This window comes from Hydra viridissima, unplaced genomic scaffold (genome assembly GCF_058129835.1).
Source record: "Hydra viridissima isolate aposymbiotic clone 2 unplaced genomic scaffold, HvirCarnegie_v1 scaffold_9, whole genome shotgun sequence".
Lineage (NCBI taxonomy): Eukaryota > Metazoa > Cnidaria > Hydrozoa > Anthoathecata > Hydridae > Hydra > Hydra viridissima.
In genome coordinates this window covers 2235366-2256609 of record NW_028324308.1, presented here as the reverse complement: position 1 = coordinate 2256609, position 21244 = coordinate 2235366, and the positions used below count along the sequence as shown (strand labels likewise).

General features: G+C 33.5%; 1 protein-coding gene and 1 pseudogene across 1 annotated transcript; both read right to left on the bottom strand.

Annotated features, from left to right (window-relative positions):
• Nucleotides 1-14859: 14859 nt before the first annotated feature.
• Nucleotides 14860-17020, bottom strand: LOC149883567 (uncharacterized; annotated as a pseudogene).
• A 2084-nt stretch (nt 17021-19104) lies between these two features.
• LOC149883566 (uncharacterized) lies at nt 19105-20977 on the bottom strand. The gene has a single exon (XM_090098292.1). The coding sequence runs from the start codon at nt 20732-20734 to the stop codon at nt 19556-19558; it is 1179 nt and encodes a 392-aa protein (XP_089954418.1). The 5' UTR covers nt 20735-20977; the 3' UTR covers nt 19105-19555.
• Between the last annotated feature and the right edge of the window lie 267 nt (nt 20978-21244).

Sequence of the window (21244 nt, the reverse complement as noted above, 5' to 3'; positions counted from 1 at the left end):
CGTAGGGTTCTATCCAATCTTTAACATCATCAAACTTAGTTTTAACATACGACGCCACACTTTTTGCAGCTGTCTTCAGACTTGAAAAAAATGAAGGTCTCGGTGGAATGAATGGTTTTGGTGTTATGGCAGGTGTTAAATCTAAAACAGGCTCATCAAGGATGTGTTTTTGCAAATGAATTGGTTTCGGAGCAATAGGAGGCTTTACTACAGTAGGTCTTGGTGGGATGATCGCTGGTTTCGGAGCAATAGGAGGCTTTATCACTGCAGAAGGAACAACCCTTACTTTTGTTGGCTTTAATGAAACTTTTACAGCTGGCCTAACAAACCTCACCACGGTAGCATTAACAGGCAAAGGTCTTGCCTCAGTCGTTCGTCTACGAAGAGCAGCAGGAGCAGAGACAACTCTAGGAGGGTGCAAAGCCATTATAAGTTCCCCCTTTCTCATTTTAGAATACCCTCTTATTTTTTGCTCTTTAGCAATTTCTCGCAATTCTTTCAACGTTTTGTTTTCCATTTTTGTTATAGCAAGAAGTTTATTTAACCCAAAATCATTTTTCTAATACTTTTATTTCTTTTCAATTCTCTGAAAAAAGAATTGAAAAATTTATTTACATTTCTCACGGACTTTTTCTTTCTAGCTTTTCCGAATTTAAAATTTCAATCTTTATTCCATCTTCCACTTTTCCATTTCGACGTTCCAAATATCTCCATCCATGTCCTGTCTTTTTCATTGCTTTGTAAAGGGATTTGTATTCAGTCACTTCCCCGGTTTCCATATTGGTTGTTTTCACAGACACAGGCTTATTTCGAATTGAAGCAAGTCTCTCGTATTTTGGATCGATCGGTTTTTTTTCCGCTTTCTCATTTTTCATTTTTATTTCTTTTTTTGGTCGACCCACTGACCTATGTTCTTTTACACCTTTCAAAAGCGAATCTTTACTTATTAGATTATTCTCAATCGCAATCATCATCAAAGGCAACATTTTGTTTGAGGTTAATGTGATTCCATTTTCCATAAGCAAATTTTTCAGATAATTTTTTGTATATCTCATGTTTTATTTTTAAAAAGAAAAAAATTTATTTAAATCATTTTTGTTAAGAATCTCATGACGGTCTTTCAAACCTAATAAACAACGTTCATGCTGGTTCCGTTGGAAACGAAATTGAGCAATTTGTCGGAAATGATCACTGCAAAAATAACGGTGTTTTCTGGTACTGCTGTTCGAAATTTGAGGTTGACTACCAATTCTGCCGTTTCAGAAACAACTCTTTCTTTTTGCTTGCTAATGTCTACAAAAAACAACGGAAACAAATTTTTATATTCAAGCAGAGACAAACCAGATTGACAAACAAGTTCGTTTGTACCGTAATATTTATCGTCAAAAGAGAACGCGTCAGAATGAGCCATGGTAATTTTCTTTTCTCCAAAATTCAAATCGTAATTGTAATTTGGATATTTTATTCCATTGACGGTTACGAAAAAATTGCTGACATCACAATGGTTGAAAATGGCTGGATTTACGATTTGACTGGAATTCTTGTTTGTCTGAAGCCCAAACACGATATATCTCGGAACGCTTTTGTCTGTGATTCTTCCAAGGGTCCAAGTGAATTCTGTGAGACCGGCAGGAATGGCTTGTCTTTCGACTTTGTTTGACTTATAGGCTACTGGGACGGAAATTTTACTCGCCATTAATTTCAAGAATTCGGCTTTCTTCGAAACATCCAACTCTATTCTAGGCATAAAAAGTCTGAATTTTTTAATGTCGATCATTCCTGCGGCAACAGTCTCAGCTCTGTAAATGGCGTCGTCGTATTCTTTTTTTGTGAAGGTAATGGTGTGTCTGAATCCATAAACGACTTTGTCGTAAGTTTCGCAAAAACCAAAAATGTGTTTTAATGGTATCTTGAAAGAAAATGCACCAATGGATGTCGTGTCTGCAAACAAGTGGTCTCGCCTTACAACAAATCCTGAATTTCCGGTGGCGTTTGAAGTGTCTTTATACCACATTTGCTTCAAACCATCTGCAAGCTGAAAACCAAAAGGGTATTTCAACAATCCAAGCATGGTTGTTCCTTGACCTGGATACATGACCCTTTCCACTTGTTGTCCTGATAAATCATAGGTGACATCGCTGAACAAATACATGATGGCGTTGTTTATCAGAGCAATGTTGTCTGTTGCTGTGTATGCAGTTCCATCCGCTTTTTTGAGAACCCCTTCAACGAGGATGTAAGCATCAGACGGAACTGTTTGCACAGATTGACAATCAATTTCAAAAACGATCGATCCTGAAGAATTTAAATCGAGGTTTGTTGGGAGGTACTCGAAAAAATCAACTTTTTCAATGCCAGTGTCATACTCTGGCATTTCATCAACTCTTAATCTATCGGTGTTTATCATTTTTAAAATGAGAAAAAAAAATTTATGTCATTTTTGATTCGTTAAAAAAAAATCAAGCAATCAAAAGCCCGCTCCCCATTTTAACGAGATCTTGGATTCTAGCCGCGTTCTTTTTCGTCATTTTCTTTTTCTCACTTGAATGGAAGAACCAAACATTTTTTTATGCAGCTCTTCCATTGGATTAATATACGGATCAGTCTTTGCCGCTTCGTTTACAATCGTGGTGAGTAATTGGTTTGGATTCACTGTTCCTGTCTTGGCGTAAACTTTTTCAAGCGCTTTTTTTCCTTTGTCGATGGCAACGTCTTTAGCAGTGGATATAGCTGAAGAGGCTAATTCTTTTCCAGCAGATTTGGCGGCTGTGATTGCTTCTCTTCCAATTTCGCTTGCTGCTGCTTTTCTCAATAAATGAAGAGACGATCGTGAAGCATTTGTGGCTGCCATTCTCCTCAAAAAATTTTTAATCGCGTCCATGATTCCCCCACCTCCAACGACGTTCTTTTTAAAATATCTTCTGTTGTTCACAATGAGCATTTTTTTAAAATGAGAAAATATTTTTTTAGATCCGTTTGCGGATCAATGGAATTTCACTTGTGAAATTTTTTAGATTCTTTGAATCCATTGAAATCTACGATTTCTTAAATCTGTTCTCACGACTCGATGTATTTTTGAATTGCTCTGTATTCTTCTTTGTTTATTTCCCCCTGTCTCAAAAGCTCGTCACAAATGGCAACGGCTTCGTTTCTCGATGCTATATTTCCAGCATGTCCTGCAGCGATGCTCAAGTTAAGCCTTTGCGTAAGCACATTCGGATCGCTCGGAAGAATGATCACTCCTCGACCTTTTCTTCCACTCGTTTTTGTGTAATTTTTTTCCCAAATTTTTGAAACAATCGTTCCCCACTTTTCAGTTCTCGAAGATTTTGGCACGGTTGGTCTCCCTTCTTTCTCCATTGCATGCGTTTCAACGAGTATTTTTTCATAATTTTTCATGTCCTCGTCTGACACCTTTGTTGTATTAGGCTTGGATCTTGTGATCAACTCCCAAAGACCTGTCGTCCCCTCGTACTTTTCTCCATCAATAATAACGTCGTTATTGTCGATAAAAATTTCTTTGTCTCCAATAAACATTTTTCCGGGTTCTTCTTTTTTTGTGTGAATTCCAAAAACTTTGTCTGCACTATTTTTAACTGTTGCGTAAGTGTATAAATATTCCAAAGCAATATTTCCAAAAGTTTTTAAAAAAGTTTTATCATCGCTATCTGGATAAGTCAAAGCCAGTGGAGTGTTTTCAACCTCTCTGTATGCGATGCTTTTTAGTTCGTTTTTTATATTTTCATTGCTCTCAATCAGAGGTTTAAAAAACTTGCTCAAATCAGTCTGATAATTTGCATCTGAAATGTTGGTGTTGAGACTCTCATTGTAAAGCTTTTCTCTATTAGCTCTATATTCTCTCAAAATCTCATCTCGCTTTTCAGGATCTTGTATTCTAAAAAAAGACATTTTTAGAATACGGAGAAAAAAACTTAAAACAAAAACTCGATTGCGTTTACGATTTCTTTTTGGATTCTTTAATTTTTCTTAGATTCTTTGAATCCATGGAAATCTACAATTTCTTAGATTCGCTTGCGAATCCGTTGAAAAATATTAGTTTTTCTTAGATCCTTTGGATTCATGGAAAATCATGATGATTTTTTAAACAGGTTGTTGAATGCTTTTATCGCATCCTCTCTTCCTTTTTGGATTAACGACTCTTTAGTCAATTCGTCAATGACGCTTTTTGTCTTGGTTCTGATTCTTCAGTCATAGTTTTGAATTTTTGAAGCTCGCTGAGAATGAGTTCGTACTCGGAATCACTTACAAATCCATCCATGAGAGATTTTGAAATGTGGTCGCTAATCGTATTCAATTTTGACTCGGAAAGAACTTTCAATTTTTCGTGCTTTTCAACCTTTAGCATCATTTTTTTGTTCTGATGATTTCCGAAAATGGATAAAGCTCCCAATACAACAGCAATCCCTTCACACGCAATCGAAACTGGAGTGGCAACGACGGTTGATAAAAGTGCAATCCCTGCAACCCCTAAACCAATGCATACCGTTTGCAATCCGTCGTCGGTTAAACGAATTATTTTTGCCGCTCGATGGTATTTTTTACTCAAAGCCATTCGTTTCACTTTTTCATTCTCTATTTCTTTTTGGATCTCGCTTATTTTTTGAAGTCGATATAAATGTCCTCCATCCGATGGTGCCGTTGGAAGAACTGGATAATTGTTTTTTATTATTTCCATCTTTTTAACAAAGACACATTTTTTTTAATTCGAATCGATGTAGTTTATTTTACAAAGCTTTTCACCTTTTTTAACGGTGACTTCCTGGTTGTTATAATTGTGTATGGTCATGACTATGTTATCCACAGACTCGGAAAAAATAGCATCGTTTTTGAAATAATTCAATTGATTGCTTATTTTATTCATCAAAGTGTCGACAGCAATTCCTTTGTCTAATTGTAAACCTACGGACAACGATATCTGCTTGTGAGATACAGGAGGAAATTTAATGTCTTGTTGAGCAAAAATCTCGTGCTGTCTGTTGATGTTGAAATAGGTAGGATAATCCAACTTTTTCTTTGTTACAATAATGTTTTTTGTATTTTTTCGTTCCAACTCTTTGATTCTATCCTCTAAATGACTCAGATGGAAATTAAAATTGTGAATCTCTGCTGAGGCGCTGTTTTTAAACAACTTGTGTGGGGCATGCATTTTTTTAATATGAAAATAAAATGTTTTAAGTCGTTTTATTTTCAGTTTTTTGTGCTTTTTACATTTCCTCGTCAGAATCAATTTCTCCCAAATCCAAGTTTTCACACATCATGATGCTATGAGGTAAAGATGCATTTTTTACGATGATGGCTTCGGACAGTTTAACTTGAATAGACACAATCGAAGGACCATTATACACCCCATCAATTCTAAGTGCTCCAATAGCGTAACATCGTTGATTGATAAAACCATGTCCAGAAGATATGACCAAATTTTTATTATGACGTTCTCCTTTGGCTCCATTTTTTATATCAAGAGCTGTTTTCTTTCTATGAAATGTAGAAGTAATGAATATTTCGTCTTCATTTTTAGTTATATACATTTTAGCATAAAACACTGGCGCTGCATCAGCATTGTCAGCTTTATATTTTAAAATACTCAATTCGTTAGAGTTAATTTGCTTTCTTCTTCCTCCTTTTTTAAGTTTGGATGACAATTTATCTACTTCACCTCTAATAAACAAAGTAATCTTTTCCATTGTGCTAATAAACTTTGCTTCTTCTTCAGTTTTACCCTTTTTAGCATCAAAGCAAACAAAGGACATGGAATATCCAGTCAATTTTTGTGTTACCGGATCTTTATTCTCACACACACCATACGAAAATAATGTAGGTGATCGTAATACAAGAGGACCATCTCCAGTTGGATAAGAATATTTTACTGGCACTTTTTGATAGACTACTGGTTTTGTTGCTGCGTAAATTTCTCCAACTGATAATTTGCTCTCATCAAAATTTTCAATTGTAATAAAATTCATTTCTTTTCTATATACAAGATTTTTATTTAACTCAAAATAAAAATTTTTTTTCACTTCTTTATTATTCTACCCCTTGGCTAAGGAATTAACTTTATCATCATTTGAATTATTTCACCAATTTTATCACAGTGTCTATGCAAGTTATTCATGTATGTTTCCAATTTCATATTTCTACTATCCCATCGAAAATAATATTCCACTTCTAAAAAATCATCAACCAATTCACTTTCAAAATAAAACATCTTTTCAAGGATATCTTTCATATCATCTAAATTCACTGCTTCATGCATACTACAACGCAATTCATTCAACATCAATTGGTACTTAGACATGAACCTATTCAAGTCAATATGTTTCATGCTTTCATACATATCATCTTCAAGCACATTTATTTTTATAATCATCTTATTCATTGTCGCATTCATTTCTTTTCTATATACAAGATTTTCATTTAACTCAAAATCAAAAATTTTTTTCTTGCCATACAAAACGACGCGTCTATTTTTGCAAACGTATCAATTCTTTATGATCTACCCAAGAGTTGAATGAATCTGGATATCCAAACCATTTGACTAAAGATCTGTTCTTTTGCTTTCGAATGACTTTTTCAATTCTAAATATGTCTTGATTGGTCTTTTGCATTTCTTGTTCATAAAATGTACCTTTAATTTCTTCACCGTTAGTATCAGCGATTTTATACGTGGGTGGATTCGTATGCTGAACATTTAACACGGTAAAAACCTCTTCAGTCCATCTCGGTGTATACCCCTTTTCAAAATGAGACTTTTTTTTTACGATCCTCACTTTGTCACCCATTGAAAATTTTGGTCCTGCTCTTTCTGTTTGCGTCTTTCCATTCAGGTTTATCCAAACCCTATATTTATTCTTTTTATCGCTAGCTTCCACTGGAGTCATTTTGATGGAAGAGTGCTTTGTGTTGTTGTAATTTTTCACCATTTCATCTAATACGTCAATGTATTTATGAGTGTTGTTGGCTGAAAATATTTAAACATTCTCTCTTTCATCGTTCTGTTCCATCGTTCAACAACGGAACTTTTTTCCTCGTTTTCAGTGGAATACAATTGCACTCCCAACGCTTTCACATGCTTGTTATAAAACTCTTTACCTTTGTCTACCCACATCTTTGTACACCTTCTCTCCTCAAATATTTTGCTTAGAGCGTTAGCTACATCAACTCCAGTTTTACTCTTTAACGGTACAATCCATCCATACTTTGAAAACACGTCGATCACCATGAGCAAATATTTTACCCCGTTGTTGAATTTTGAAAACAATTGCATGTCAACCAAATCTGCAGCCCATATTTCATCCATGTCGTTCACAAACACTTTTCTTCTTTTAAAATGATGAATGACTGGTTTATGAAGCTCGTTTGCAAGTTGATCCGTCCATTTCAGGTTCTCCGGTGCTTTTTTTTAGATCCTTTGGATACACCTAATCCGAATTTAGCTTTGGCTTTGATGATGGGTGTGATCAGTTTTCTTTCCTTTATCTCTTTTTGAGTAGGGTTTGGAATGGAGTTCATTTCTTCAAGCATCATTTGATCTGCCAAATTTCTGCTTTGAACGTCGTTTAAATATTTATAAGCTAAATCGTGATGGTATGCTGCATTGTCCACTCGATCTACCGGTTTGCTCCACTCTTGATACATGTCTGTGGATGTGAGTCTTTTGTCCAAGTTTGTGCCAGGTCCTGCAAAATTCATTCCTGGAATGTGCATTTCTCCTGGAAATTTTGCCCATGGAAGCTTTATTTTTTTTGAAAAATTGTTGATCGATTCCACCAAGTCTCCTCCTTTTGCCGTATGCGAAGATGATCCTTTGAGTGCATGCGAAGAAACAAACTTACATTTGGTCGTTCCGCAAACGTTGCAAGCCCCTTTGACTATATGCTTGTTGTTTTTTGTGATTTCGTTTCTCAAATGATTCGTTTCTGTTTTCCTTTTGCATTTAACACAGTACATTTTATTTTAAAAAAATATTTTTAAACTAAAAATGGAAGTGTCTGATTTGTCATGGAATATTGGAAAAATCAAAAGAAACAACAACAAGCTTTTACCGAGAAGCATTCGAGGAATCATCGTTGGAAAATCCGGATGTGGAAAAACAACGTTGCTTCTCAATTTATTGCTCAGACCTGGATGGTTGGATTATAACCATTTGCAAGTTTTTGGAAAATCTCTTTTCCAACCCGAGTACAAAATACTAAAAAGTTCGTTCGAAAAAAAATTACCAAAAAAAATAATTCTCGACTTGTTCAAGGTACAAACCGAAATTGAAAAATTAAAACTAGACCCTGAATGCGTTATCAACGACCTTTCAAAAAATTTTTCCGAAACCGAGGGTATGGAGTGTGAATTTTTTGAAACGGCTGACGATGTGCCTAATCCTGAAGATCTTGATTCATCCAAAAACAATTTAATGATCTTTGACGATTTACAACTAACCAAACAAAACAAGTGTGAAAAATATTACATCCGAGGAAGACACTCTAACGTCGACTGCTTTTACCTCGCTCAAAATTATTTCATGCTCCCAAGACAAACGATCAGAGAAAACACCAATTTTATCTGTCTCTTTCCCCAAGACTTAAAAAACATTAACCACATTTATCAAGACCACGTTTCTAGCGATATGGAAAAAAAAGAGTTTGAAAAGTTTTGCAGACATTGTTGGTCTGAACCTCACGAATTTGCGGTGATTGATTTGTCGTCAAAAAAGGACAATGGAAAATATCGAAGCGGATTTGACACTTTTTATTTTCCAAAAGAAGCCATTTAAAAAATGTCACATAATAAAAAATGTCAGGCATAATCATCGACGTGGATGGAAATTCCAACGTAATCATAACAGAATTTTTAGACAAAATCGTTTTTGAAAAAGGAAAAACTTATGAAATGGCTTTTCTAGGGCTTGAGACGTACAACAGCTTTCCAAACATCACCAGCAAAAACAATTCTTTCCGGTATAGCATGAACAACGGAATCAATTGGGAAAATGTCGCCATTCCAGACGGGAGCTATGACATCATTGACATTAACAATTATTTACAAAAGACCGTCTCAAACACAATAAAAAATTATACATCTCAAAGCGCAAGCTTCGTCACAACAAATAAAATCAGCTACTCTCCAGATAACATAAAAATCGGATCCAATTTAAACACTTTAAAATCAACCATCACACTTGGATTGAATTATATGATGGATTTGAATGTGGATAACAGCATCGCCTCACTTTTAGGATTCACAAAAAGACAATTGGATCCTAATTCCGAATATGAGTCTGACGATGTCGTCAGAATTTCAAGCATCAACACGATTAGAATCCTCAACAACGTCATCGGGTCGGCTTACATCAACGGCTCCCAACTCAATTGCATCTACTCTTTTTATCCAGCTGTTGGTCCTGGGTTTAAAATCATCGAAAGACCCACTCATTTGGTTTACCTCCCTGTCAAAGTCCCAGAAATCTCCACAATGATCACTCGCGTTGTTGACCAAAATGGAAATTTAGTTGATTTTCGTGGAGAGGACATTACGATCCGTTATCACATTCGAGAAGTGAAATAAATATTTTTTCCCACATTTAAAAATGAGCAAATATGTTAGTGTTAAATTAAATGTGTCTCAGGGACAGATTGAAAAAATAAAAAAATCAATGATAGCAGGTAAACCCGTGAGCATCCGTATTTCAAAAGATGATTTTAACGGAAACGACGTTTTACTTGTAACACAAAATCAACATCGAAAACTTTTGGACGCTCTCCATAGAGGAGTTGGAGTCACCATTAAAATGAGCAGAACCCAATTGGAACATAACGCAAATGTGAAAGGAGGATTTATTGGAGCTCTTCTACCTTTATTGGGTATGTTGGGTAGTACACTTGCAACAAGAGTTCCAGCTCTTGCCACCGGATTGTTAGCAGGTGTAGGATCTTCTGCAGGTTCTGCTATGGTTGATAAAATTGCAGGAAGAGGTATCGTTTATTTGAAAAAGAATGGAAATGGAATGAAAATGGGAACGCACAGAGGAAACGGATTATTTTTAACACCCTGGCCTAAAGGAGGATCATTCAAAGACGGAGTTTACGTTAAAAGCGGAAGAGGATATGAATCTATCGGCGCTGGTTTGCTTCTCGGACCAAACTCTCCATTCTCAAGCATCCCTTTTTTAAATTCAATTTTGTAAAATATACAGTGAAAACTTTTTTTAAAATGACTTAAATAAATTTTTTCTTGTTATAAAAAATGAGTATTACAGAACAAGAAGAATATGAGGAATTCTGTTACAGTGAACTACAGGAAATAATTAAACCCACTTTTGATCCAGAATTACACAGAATTTCTATACAATTCCACTATGATAATCACAAAAACAAAATTGATGAAAATTATCTTAATAAAATTAAAAAATTAAATACCTTACCCATTCATCACAATACTAAACTCTTACTACAACATGGATTTGAAGAACAACGACAAAAAGAACATAATCAATTAATTAGAGAAACACGAAGAGAAAAATATAAACACCTTTTTCCATACTTGAAGAACAACCAAAACAAAGAATAAATTAACTAACACATTCACAACCTTTTTTCATAATGTCATCTCATTATGAAAATGCGCAAAAATGGAAATGAGCCAGAACCCTTAAGTATAGAAAAGTATCAATGAGCCAGAACCCGCCTTTTATAGTAGTTATATATATATATATATATATATATATATATATATATATATATATATATATATATATATATATATATATATATATATATATATATATATATATATATATATATATGTATAAATATATGTGTATATATATGTATAAATATATATATGTATATATATATATGTATATATATATATATATATATATATATATATATATATATATATATATATATAAATATATATATATATGTATATAAATATATATATATATATATATATATATGTATGTATGTATGTATGTATGTATGTATGTATGTATGTATGTATGTATGTATGTATGTATGTATGTATGTATTTAAACAAATTTAAAATGTATTCTACAAAGTAGAGTGCTCAATGTTCTTAAAAGAACAGAGCAATTATAAATTAGTAGAAAATGACTTGACAAAAGTGTTTTCTCATATTACACAGTGTTTCATCAATTAAGACTCATCAGAAATGAAAGGTAAAATTATTAAAACTTCAATTTATACCAAAAATTAAATTACAGGAAGTCGCATATGTCTTAAAAACTGTATATTTTTACACATATGTGGAATTTGCTGGCTCTTTTTTTTAAAAAAAAGAATTCTTTGGAAATGATTACTTATGTCTTTTTAGAAAAATTTTTTTTTAAAAAGGGGGACTTAATGTAACTATTATTTAAGCTCATTTATTTTTATAGTTTTTTTAGGAGAGACTTATTTTCGTGCCTGCATATTGAAATTAATTCTGATTTTTTGTTCAATAAACATTCTTGATTTGCATCCGTAATTCTTTCAAATTTTGCTTGTAGGCATAGTATACATTTGAAGGAAATATTTTTATATGCAGGCGCTGTGTTAAGAATGGACCGATTCAGTAAAAAATCATCAATGTTTTTATCTTTTAATTCCCATACATACTTTGACAGCATGGTGTCTTTTGAATACTTTTTATTTTTAAAAGACTGCTTATGATTGGCAAAGCGTTTTTTTCCATTCACCCTCTGTTTCGCAATATTTTGCTTATCTGGTACATACTTAGAGGAAACACCACATTTATATACCACATTTTTTGATAAACATCTTCCACTCATTTGAAAACTTTTTTTTTTGTTTAAAATTACAATTTTCTGTAGTTTTTTCATTTAGGATTTCTTTTTTGTTCAACAAAGCATTTTTGTGACTTTTTAAAATTCTTTCCATATTTTTTGTGCAACTGTAGCTAACTTTAATTGTATTTCGATTAAAAATTTTATGTAATTTACTAGAGGGCGGGAAATGCTTATCAACTAATTTTAAAAACACTTTTTTTATGTAAGTGGAAACATTTTTTTTATATGGGGGGTTGAACCAAATTACATTTCTAGTTCTATTTCGCTTTTTTTTACTCTTTTTTTTCAGGGTCGAATTTTAGTTCAAAATTTTCAAAACCACTTTTTTTCAGGGCATCTTCAAATATTTGTGTAACGGAATTCAATACATTTTCATTAGAGGAGTTTTGGTTTAGCCTGTTATTAATTAAAATTAAAATTGGGATTTGTTTTAGAGCTTGGGGTGGATAATTTGAGTTAATTTTAATATACAATAATTCATCGTTTGGTTTTTTGAATGGCTTATGTGAATTTTCAGAGAGGTTAAATGTGACATCAAGGAAGTTCACAACTTTTAAATTTATGTTTATTTCGATTTGAAAGCCAATATTTTTAAAAGTTTTTATAATATTTTTTCTAATTTTATCGAGCTGTTGACCAGAATTTTTACGCATTACTATTAAACTATCGTCGCAATAAAAGCCTAAGTCATTTATATTGATTATTTTACTTAATAAATCTAAAATGTATAGTCCGACAAATTCACAAATCTCTGCTCCGTCATAACTGACCATTGTTACATCAAAGCAGTCATTGTTACATCAAAAAATTGTTACATCAAAGCATTGTTACATCAAAGCAAAAAAACATCAAAGTTTCTTTTTCCAAGTTTTCTTATTAAAATAAAGTAAGGTTTTCTCACAATGTTTTATTTTATACGGTTTGTTTCTTCAGGTGTAACTGTGTGGTTTTTTGCAAATTCAATTGTTTTATCTAATATGTCTGCAGCTATTGAAGGGTAAAAAGCATTAATATCAAATTGAATAAATGTTTATTCATTTTTATTTTCGATTCTGGAAAACCAATGTATAACATCAGTGGTATTTTTCCATTATTGCAAATTTAATTTATTTCTAAGAATATTATTCATTTTGCTTACATGTCCAATCTCACTTTTTGAGGGAACCAATAACCTACAAGGAAGTTTGTTTTGAAAATTCGGATTATGGTCTTTTATTGTTACGAAGGCTTGGCCATGTGCTGTTGATTCGATTTTGTTACCAAGGCTTTTTTTTTTAGCAATACTCGGCGCTTCTAAATTAAATTGTGTTTTCCAAATTTTTTGGGCCAAATATTTTGGGCCTAAATTGCGTTTTCCAAATTTTTTGGGCCTTTCTCTGAGAACTGGTAATATTGTCGCGTAAAATTTTTTCGTAGTTATCTGTTGTGAGTTGATAAATGCTATTTGTTTTATCGGCAAAAACCAAAATATTAGGGTTTGATTTAATTTTTTTAACATCTAACTTTAATTCTGTTTGAAATTCGTTTTTTATCGGGCGAAACTTTATTGTTTTAATTAAATGTAATACGTCATTTTCAAAATTTTCCAAATCAGGTATAAAAGCTGGGGTATTTTTTTGAATCCATAATTATCATTATCTTGGTTATTATTAAATACATCATCTGTGTTTGTATTTGGTTTTAAGAAAAAATGGACTTTCCAGCGAATTCTTTTAATAAAATGCTTAACTTTTTCAATCAAAGAAATAGTATAACTTTTTTTATCTAGTATAGGTATATTTTTCAACGAGAAAGTAAAATTATTGGTTTCCATATTTACACGGAAAGTTAAAACACAATTATGAGTGCTCAACAAATATTAATGAGGAGCCTAATATATATTTAAACAATTTTAAAATGTATTCTACAAAGTAGAGTGCTCAATGTTCTTAAATTGCTCTGTTCTTTTAAGAACATTTAGCACTTACTTTGTAGAATACATTTTAAATTTGTTTAAATATATATATATATTTACTTTATAAATATATATATATAAATATATGCATATATATATAAATATATATATATAAATATATACATATATACATATATATATATATATATATATATATATATATATATATATATATATATATATGTATATATATATGTATATATTTATATATATATATATATATATATATATATATATATATATATATATATATATATATATATATATATATATATATATATATATGTATATATTTATATATATATATTTATATATATATGCATATATTTATATATATATATTTATAAAGTAAATATATATATATATTTAAACAAATTTAAAATGTATTCTACAAAGTAAGTGCTAAATGTTCTTAAAAGAACAGAGCAATTTAAGAACATTGAGCACTCTACTTTGTAGAATACATTTTAAAATTGTTTAAATATATATTAGGCTCCTCATTAATATTTGTTGAGCACTCATAATTGTGTTTTAACTTTCCGTGTAAATATGGAAACCAATAATTTTACTTTCTCGTATTTATATATATATACATATATATACATACATACATACATATATATATATATATATATATATATATATATATATATATATATATATATATATATATATATATATATATATATATATATATATAATACCATAGTCATAGTGTTTAAATAATCTGGAAACACGGACCGCTTTCTTTAGATTTCTTAAAATAACTGGAATTTTATGGGGTGACCGGAGTGAGGGTGCATCAAATATTTTTTAAATGACCTTTATGGCGCAGACTTTAAATATTTGAATGAATTCGATGCTGTTTTAGCTGCTATTGAGTTGCTATTTGTTGGATACTGACCTCAATTTTAGTTCAAGCATTAGACTACCTAATTTAATTTATCCTAACCAAAGTGAAGCAAGAATTTTTATGTGTTTGTTGTAGTTTTTTCTCGCAATCAACAATTCACTAAATAGCAATAACTTTCTCTCCTAACTAACTGTCCTTTTTTACAAATTTTCTCCTTTATGTATACCCCATGCTTTTCCCAAAATATCCTTCCACAAACCGTCATAAATCACCACAAACACATATTTACAATTCTTATTGGTAAAAACTATTAAAGCTATTAAATCCCTAACGTCATCAAATGTTCTAGAACTTTCCGGAATTACACTCCTCCTTGATCCTTACGGATCATCCAAATAGCAATCAAAGTATTTTGAAGGCATGCGCCGTTCCCGACCACTCCGTCGCAAAAGCATGTCGATTTCTTAGGGTCTATCTTCAGCTTCGATATTTTCCTCGTTCGTCTCTAATACATCTTTAATTGGATCTCCTTGGTTTTCAGCGTTCACTTGATCAGTTTCAACATTCATCTCTACTTCCACATCAGGGATAATGTAGGACTGAGTATCATTTCGAGGTCTAATGTGTTTCACATGACGCGGAATGCCGTTCACTTCTACGGTTTGGTTTAACGCATTCCGAGTTACCGTAGCTGGTTGCCACTTTGTATGGCACCTCGCATTTGGTGGTTTCAGCCAGACTTTATCGCCAATTCGAAATCTCTCGTTCATGACATTTCGTGCAGGAAGATTCTCTTTTTTCAATCCTTTCACACCAATGGGATAGCTGTATATTTTGCCGATCGGGCTTGCACCATTTTTGTCGGCTGAGACATTGTACCAATATAGTGCTTCCGGTATCGACATTTTTGATCGTTCTGCTATTCTCTTGATCGTACGGTGGTTTCTTTCCACAATTCCATTTCCTTCAGGATAATAAGCGGCTCTATATCTAATTTGCACTCCCCAACTATCAAGGAAACTCCTTATCTCTTTAGTTTTAAATGTTGGCTCATTGTCAGTTAATATCTCAGACGGTGCTCCACGTTCACAAAAAACAAGACGGAGTATTCGGACTATGGCAACACTTCCGTATGAGCTCGATAATTATTGCCACAACGCGTATTTTGAAGGTCCACAATCAATTAGACTCAAAAACTTGTCAGTGCCATAATGCGTGATATCCATGGCCAATCTCTCCCAGTTTCCTTCAACATCCAATTTTCCTTTTTCCCACCGTATTGGCGCTGGATCTATTGACTGACATGGTTCGCAATTTTTTATCACATTTCGAAAATCGTTTTCAGTAACAGTCGGAATTGTTTTACGAACAAAGTTTAACGTTCGATTCACTCCAAAATGTCCAGTTCTTTTGTGTATATCGGAAATAGATTCAGCCTTCGTAGCTGCGACTCCCATACAACTATTCCGGCACTCTGGCACAGTCAGTTTGTTGAGCCATCTGCTGCGAACTCTAGTTAATGCGTCGGCCAAATTATCTTTAGAAGGAATGAGTTTCACCTCGACGCTAACATCGTATTCTTCAATTAGTTGTTGCAACACGCTCAGTCTTCTTCGAATCAGCATTTCCCCCGTCGCTTTTGATCTCAACCTTGATTTTCCCGTAAGGGCGTCAGAAACCCAGTGGTACACAGTCACGGAATCGGTAAAAACAGTCACTTTCTTCAGCTTCCACATCAGAGCCATATTCATTCCCCGTATCACAGCGTCTAGTTCTGCCATGTTTATATGAACATCAGACGTTTCTTTTCGCAGCCATGTTGCATCCTCCACAGTAGTCTCCCCAACTTGAATAAGAGCACCAATCGCTAAAGAACTGGCATCAACCCACACTTTTCCCTCATCACCACGCACAGTCCAATCACCACAAGCAGGCTCGCAGCGTTCAACCTCAGCAAATACTTCCTGAAGCACCCACTTAACGTTCTCATCACAAACTTCATCGTCTCAACCCGTCGTCAGACTGACAGCTTTTCTCTTCAAGAGACTACAAATCACTCGCAGCCAACCACACACGGGTAAATGTCCTACCAACTGTCCACAGATTGAAAACACAACTCTCCTGGTTAACTTTTGCGAGATAGCATTAACTCGATTCCCTCTGGACCACATCAGTTTGTTACCAATCTTGCGCACACACAACCTAACACACGAACTCCATTACCATCAATTTGCTCACCATCTTTACTCTCTAAACCATATTTCAAAAAATGCCTCTTAACATAGTCAAGACTCACCACACTTTCGTCTACGAAAATGTTGTCTACATAAGCAGACGTTCCCCTCTTCACCAATTCGTCTTGATCAATGACGGCACTCACAACGGATTTCATGATCATTGGCGCAACATTCAATCCGAAACCAAGTCGTGTCAAGCAATACCTTTTATTTCAAAATACCACTGTTTGGAACGGCCAAAGAGATTTATCAGTTTTCAGTTGAAGATAAGCCTTGCGTAAATCGATGATTGCTGGTTTGTTACCCATCCTTCTCCATTCTCTAAGCTTTTCGACACACACACATCTGCATCTCTCGTGTATGCCTCAATGAAATCGTTAGCTTCTCTCCAGTCTAGAACAGGTCGGATTTTGTTGTCTTTGTTTCTCTGAATGACAGCCATTAAGGGAATCTGCCCTTTGGGCGGCCCCAATTCATTTTCGTCATACTCTAACAGCCCTTTCCGATCAATCCAATCCTGTAGTTCGTTTTCATAGTCTGCTCTAGCGTATGGTGGAATTCCGTACTGTGCCACTTTATTATACAATCTGTTGGGGCCTTCTCCATCTCTCCATTTCCATTTGACTCTCCATTCAACACCATTAAAAATTGCTTCATGATCGTTCTTTTTAATTTCGATTTTCTTGACTTTGTTCTTACTCGAAGCCGATGCTCCACAGTAACTCAGTCCGAACTTCGCTTTTCCCAAAGGAGAAACGGATACTCCTCCTAGTAATTTAACTCATTCGAAGCATCATATCAACTCCAAACGGTTGGAAATCCACTAAAATAACCTCATCACGTGCTTTAATGCCATCAACCTCAAGAATCATGAACGCTGACCCAGTGCACTGATGAACCTTTCCTTCAAACGTTACTACCTTTTGAGAGTTTGAGTACCTACATTGACTTTTGGGCAGGAAATTTTTATTCAAAATTGTCTTCGAACACCCTGTGTCTACTAAAACTGTCGCAACCATACCATTAACTTTCAAACAAACAGCAGATAATGCGCTCATTCCACCGATGTTCAGGAGCGAGGTAGCGCAGATTCCTCGCTCCTGCAATCGTTTCCCTGCAGCTTCCAGCATCTCGATGCAATATGTTCTTCCTCACCACATTTAAAACATCTAATGGTCTTCGGAGACAAGTTCTTCGCAAGCGAACAGTTCTTTGCAATGTGGTTCAAACCTTTAGAGTTGAAACACACTAATGCAGTTTTTGTAGCATAGCGTCTAGATACAGCGCCAACAGCATCACTGTCAATCACATTTGCACAGTTCATCGCAGCTCTCACTCTGGGTAACATTATATCAATCGGGTCCATTACGGCTCGAAATCTTGATGATAAGACTTCTGGCAAACCCACAACAAATGCCAAACGCACAGACTCCTCTGGTAACTTTGCAAGATAGGCTAATCGTCTTAAATCAGCCAAAAACACATCGACTTTTTCTCCGTCACATAATTTTCGTTTTGTAAACAGTTCATATGCAGTGTAGGCATCTATAGAAAACGCCGCTAATAACACACGCTCGACTTCCACTACATCTTTTTTGACTTCCGCGGTTAAAGCATCGTACACTGCATAAGTAGCTTCTCTGAGAAGAATCGGAAAAATTAGTTCAAGCTTTAAGTTCTGAATTTCTGCAATCACTTTTGTTCCTTGAATCCAGACAGCAGCATCCGAAGTGCCATCATACGTTTCAAACATATCAAATAATCTCATACTTGGTTCCATGCCCGGTTAGCTTGTAGTTTTTTCTCGCAATCAACAAGTCACTAAATAGCAATAATTTTCTCTTCTAACTAACTGTCCTTTTTTACAAGTTTTCTCCTTTATATATACCCTATGCTTTTCCACAAACCGTCATAAATCACCACAAACACATATTTACAATTCTTATTGGCAAAAACTATTAAAGCTATTAAATCTCTAACGTCTTACAATATATATATATATATATATATATATATATATATATATATTGTAATTCCGGAAAGTTCTAGAACATTTGATGACTAATGACGACTTGGGACTAATTAAATAAGTTTAAATATATACATATTTAAACTTATTTAATTAGTCCCAAGTTATAAAGATACTTTTTGTATATATGTATAGATGTATAGACTATGCATATCAATAATAGTAATATCAGTTTTATTATTTATTTCTTATTTTTGAGTGTGTCTTTTGTGGTTTGAGGCTCTCCTGGGGATAAAGCAAGGAGACAAAAAAATCCAAAAATTAAAAGTCATTATTAGGGATGAACCGTGGCTTCTCTTCAAAAATGTCAAAATAAATAAGTTGTGCGTTTCGCCAAATGTTTCACCTACAGAAATACTGAAAGTCAACCAAGGTGAGAAGGCAATTTAGTGTGTGTGGTGCAAAAGAAGCGGAATCAACCACTTGGTGGAAAGACGACGATAAACGTCAATAGTGGGATTCTAGACAAAAACGGCAAAAAACAATTAAAAACCGCGAATAGACCGTGCAAAAAGAACCAAATCGTTTTTTACCATGATAACTCGTTGTTTTTATATTGTTAATATATTGTTTTTTTTAACAAACTTCATTTAAAATGAAGTTTGTTAAAAAAAACCGCAATAACTATGCACTGACTCAATTCGTTTACCACTTCAATATACTAATACATTTTATTCCTGCTTGAAATACTTTTCGTCAAATCTTTTGGGGAAAAAATAGATAACGTGAGTTGACATTGCTTACGAAAACTGTGACTTCCAAAAGCATAGAGAAAAGGGTTTACCGCTGAATAGGAGTATGTCAATATTGAGCTTATATCAAGGCTCACATCGTTATAACACTTAGAACAAAATGGTCCCAAGAATATTTGCAAGTAATACGGAAACAGTGTGATGAAAAAGGTGAAAATAATGGTGCCTATCATTCTCATTGCTTTATTATGTTTAGTAAGTTGCTTTTTTTTTAAAAATGTCGTTTCATCTTTTTTCTGCTCAATACTTTCTTTTTCAACGTTTATTACTTCCGTAATATTTAGATTTTCAACTGTGTTCAAAGAATTTCTGAGCGAGATTTTGCAACGTTTCGGTATTATTCGAAGCTGCTGTTTTATTAACAAGTACATTTTCACATTGATAAATACGGCTAAAGCCATTGGTGTAAAAAAACCTAAAATGATTGACACTAATAAGAAGTAGAACTCGATGTCCTCTACTGTTGAATCGAACGATACTTGATGCAAACTACCGAAACAAAGGTTTTCAGAAACTTTATAGTTTTTTGCTGCAATATGCCGTTGGTATAAAATGATTGGAGTCCACAGTAAAAAAGCAACAAGCCAAGTGCCCAGCAAGTAATACCTCACCCGAGATTTCGTTTGCGCAACTCGATATTTTAACGGCTGTCTAATTGATAGATAACGGTCTATGCTAATTATTATGATATGGTAAATTGAAACTTGAGAAAGCAACGAGTCTGTCAATAGAGCAAAATCACAATATCTTTTTCCAAACGGCCACACCTCTAGGGCTATTTCTGTCAGATACATGTTTACAGGATAGGACCCAACGATCATGTCTGTTAATGCTAGAGATACAAGATAAAAGTTGGTGACAGTTTGAATTCTTTTATTTTTGTAAAATAAGACGACAATCAGAAAGTTCCCCAAAAATGCTGTAACGCTTAAAATTGCTAGTCCCGCGGCTGCAACTACCTTCATCGTTTGGGTCCTTCTTAGGTAATTATCTAATTGGGTTATAGTTACGTTAGATTTCAATGTATTATTTGAAAATAAACTTGCACTATAGAGAAAACTGTTTGAATATTTTTTATGAGATATCATTCTTGATGTCAGTTGGTAGATCTTTTACTTTTGAACGGCGGTTTTGCGTAGAACTTTTATTATTTTTTATCTTTTTATTTCCTAAAGTCATTAAGTTAAACATAAATAAACTTCATAGTTGTTATCCTTTATCAGGTTTTATCCTTTAGCGTATGTGAAGCCATAAGAAATTAGAAGATTAGCGTTACTTCATTCCATACATCTAATAATTTTCTATTTTTGCAATCGATTGAATCGTTTTCAAACAAACCAAAAAAAAGAAATTTCTCTTGTTTTTGTATCAATAATACCTTATAATTAATAAAGAAAATACATTTAAAATTGAAAAAAGCCTTGTTGATATAAAAAATTTTTGAAAAATAAAGTTATTTTGGAATAATTTTGAAACTCAGAGATTTCTATATCCAACTTTTTTTAACTTTAAATTAAACCAAAAACCAAACAAATTTGCATGACTTGAATTTTTAGACATTAAAGAGATATATATTGTAGTGTAAAGAATAAAAACAA

What these genes read in the sequence shown, in the direction of transcription:
- LOC149883566 (XM_090098292.1), bottom strand. Translation starts at nt 20,734, where the DNA reads ATGATATCTCATAAAAAATATTCAAACAGTTTTCTCTATAGTGCAAGT.